Here is a 2,183-nt window from a genome sequence, read left to right on the forward strand (position 1 = left end):
CAACCCAGCAAAAACTATTTGATACATACATCTCATATAGTGATAATTTGAGTAAAACTGTGATAAAGCCATTGGACAAAGAAAGAAAACTCTACAAATTATATATATATATATATATATATATATATATATATATATATATATATATATATATATATATATATATATATATATATATATATATATAAACAGATATTTCACTATTTATCTCATATTTTCCTGTGTTCATCAACTAAAGCTCTGGAATGGTTAACCTTCACAACAACATAACTGCAGTCCAATCATGGCACACCTTCAGCAGTGTTTGCACCACTCACTGACACTGATGGACAGGACTTACAGGTAAAAAAAAACACAAGGTAATGATATGATGAAATAAAGTAAATAATAAATAATTTTATAATTTAGAAATACAATGTATCCAGATGTCGCTGAATTAGTACACATTCATTTATGCATTAAATAAATCAGAACATAGAAATGGAGATCATTTTATTAATTTACTTCAAAGTGGGAATTGTCCTTTATTTTTAAATTAAAGCGTGCAAATATTTATGTAACAAAATAAATCTAAATAAATCTCAAACGTGACACTTTTGGACTTCCATAGCGGAAGTGGGGCGCCATTTCTCATTTTAAAACCTCTACTGCCACCTGGTGTTTGAATGACTGGTGACCATTATGTTCCCTGTAGACAGTATCAACATTAATTTGAATTGCACTCAAAAGGACCACACCCAAGCTGAATATATTTAGTTCGTAAGATGTTTTAAAACTGCAATGCAAACAGGTAAGGGCACTTTGGAAAGAGGGTAAAGCTGAGAGATGTGAATATTTGTTTGCGTATTAAAATGGAGATAAAAACCTGAAGAACAAATTAGCATTTCTATCTGCATTATCAAAGTTGTGATAATACTTTACATTAAGGAACATGATTCTGTATATTCTTAGACTAGAGCAATAGATAACTGTGGAAGATGAATGTGCACAGTCTCCTAAAGGGTTTACTTTGTCTTAAAATAATTAAAGAAATAGATTTTCTTGAGCTGTAACTCACTACACGATCACACAGGCTGAGGAGAAAAAAAAAAACTACAGGTCCTACGCTCAGGATGGGGATGGTATGGTATAAACCTGTTATCCACACGGCATCATAGAGAGCTACAGCAGATCAGAGCCCAACAGGAGATTTTCACAGGGCCTTTCCTTTTGAATTCAGTCACCTTGAGTCAGCTTTCCTCAGGAGTCCCTGATAGATGTCAGATTTTAGGAAGCGCGGGTAGCAATCCCTGGCCATCAGGCTGTAGACGAGCTTTTGTGCCGTGTCAAAGGAAGTCAGGGTTGGCTGGGAGATGTTCTTTGTGATGTTTTCTCTGGTAGTGCAGTCGATGTTGATCTGGAATCAAACAACATAGCCCAGAGCGGCGTTACACCCATCTCGTTCAGCGGGGTGCTCTGAACAGAAGCGACTCAATCTGACACGGCTTTACCTGTCTGGGTGCTTCTGTTTCGACAAACTCTGAGTAGATCCTGTTGGCGGACGAGATCATTTCTGGGACCGTCTTGATTTTCTTGTAGTCCTCACAGGCGAGCCAAAACAGTATGTTCTCCTCGCTGTACTCGGACTTCAGGAACTCCCGGAAAGCTATCTGTCCGGCTGGAAATCACGGGAGAGGAGTAAGCAGGGGCCGCGTGCGCAGAGTCAAGCAAACGCTCAAGGAGCAAAGTTTAGATCTCACCTTTGCAACTGAGGACTTTATCCACGGATTCGCTCCAAGTCTCAACATCGTCCAGTGGATCCTTGGGAAAGCAACAAAATCTACCCTTGAAAAGAGCATCAAGAGCTATGACTAGCCAAGTTATCTGTGAACACCACATCCTCCTAAAGCCCCCCAAAGATATCATGGTCACTTTTACAATGTGACCCCAACGCAGCCTCCTTGTCAGAAGTAAACCCAAAGTAAAGTGAGACTTACAGTGAGTGAAAAACTCCCTGGTGTTTTCCACATGGCTGCTGTGATGTTGTCTGCTGAAATGTGTAAAGGCCCAATAATCATACATGCAGTAACTCACTTTATCGCCATCTCCTCGTCTTCTACAACGGGTGACGGAGATAAGGTCCTGCCAGGCTGAAGTTGGGGCTGTGACCGTTTGGAAATGAGAGAGTCAAGTGAATGAGCAAA

At 39.4% G+C, this 2,183-nt stretch overlaps 1 protein-coding gene across 3 annotated transcripts; it reads right to left on the minus strand.

Annotated features, from left to right (window-relative positions):
* Nucleotides 1-202: 202 nt before the first annotated feature.
* rgs1 (regulator of G protein signaling 1) lies at nt 203-2,183 on the minus strand. 3 transcript variants are annotated; one of them, XM_012860941.3, is made up of 4 exons: nt 2,074-2,183; nt 1,740-1,819; nt 1,491-1,657; nt 203-1,396 (listed from the first exon to the last, which is right to left on the minus strand). In XM_012860941.3, exons 1-4 carry the CDS (start codon nt 2,082-2,084, stop codon nt 1,220-1,222), a joined length of 435 nt encoding a protein of 144 aa, XP_012716395.1. In that variant the 5' UTR covers nt 2,085-2,183; the 3' UTR covers nt 203-1,219. The 3 variants fall into 3 exon arrangements, with proteins under 3 accessions (XP_012716395.1, XP_035993633.1, XP_035993632.1); XM_036137740.1 differs by having other exon boundaries at nt 1,740-1,800; nt 1,977-2,183; XM_036137739.1 differs by having other exon boundaries at nt 1,740-1,824; nt 1,977-2,183.

Source organism: Fundulus heteroclitus, chromosome 6, assembly GCF_011125445.2.
Source record: "Fundulus heteroclitus isolate FHET01 chromosome 6, MU-UCD_Fhet_4.1, whole genome shotgun sequence".
Lineage (NCBI taxonomy): Eukaryota > Metazoa > Chordata > Actinopteri > Cyprinodontiformes > Fundulidae > Fundulus > Fundulus heteroclitus.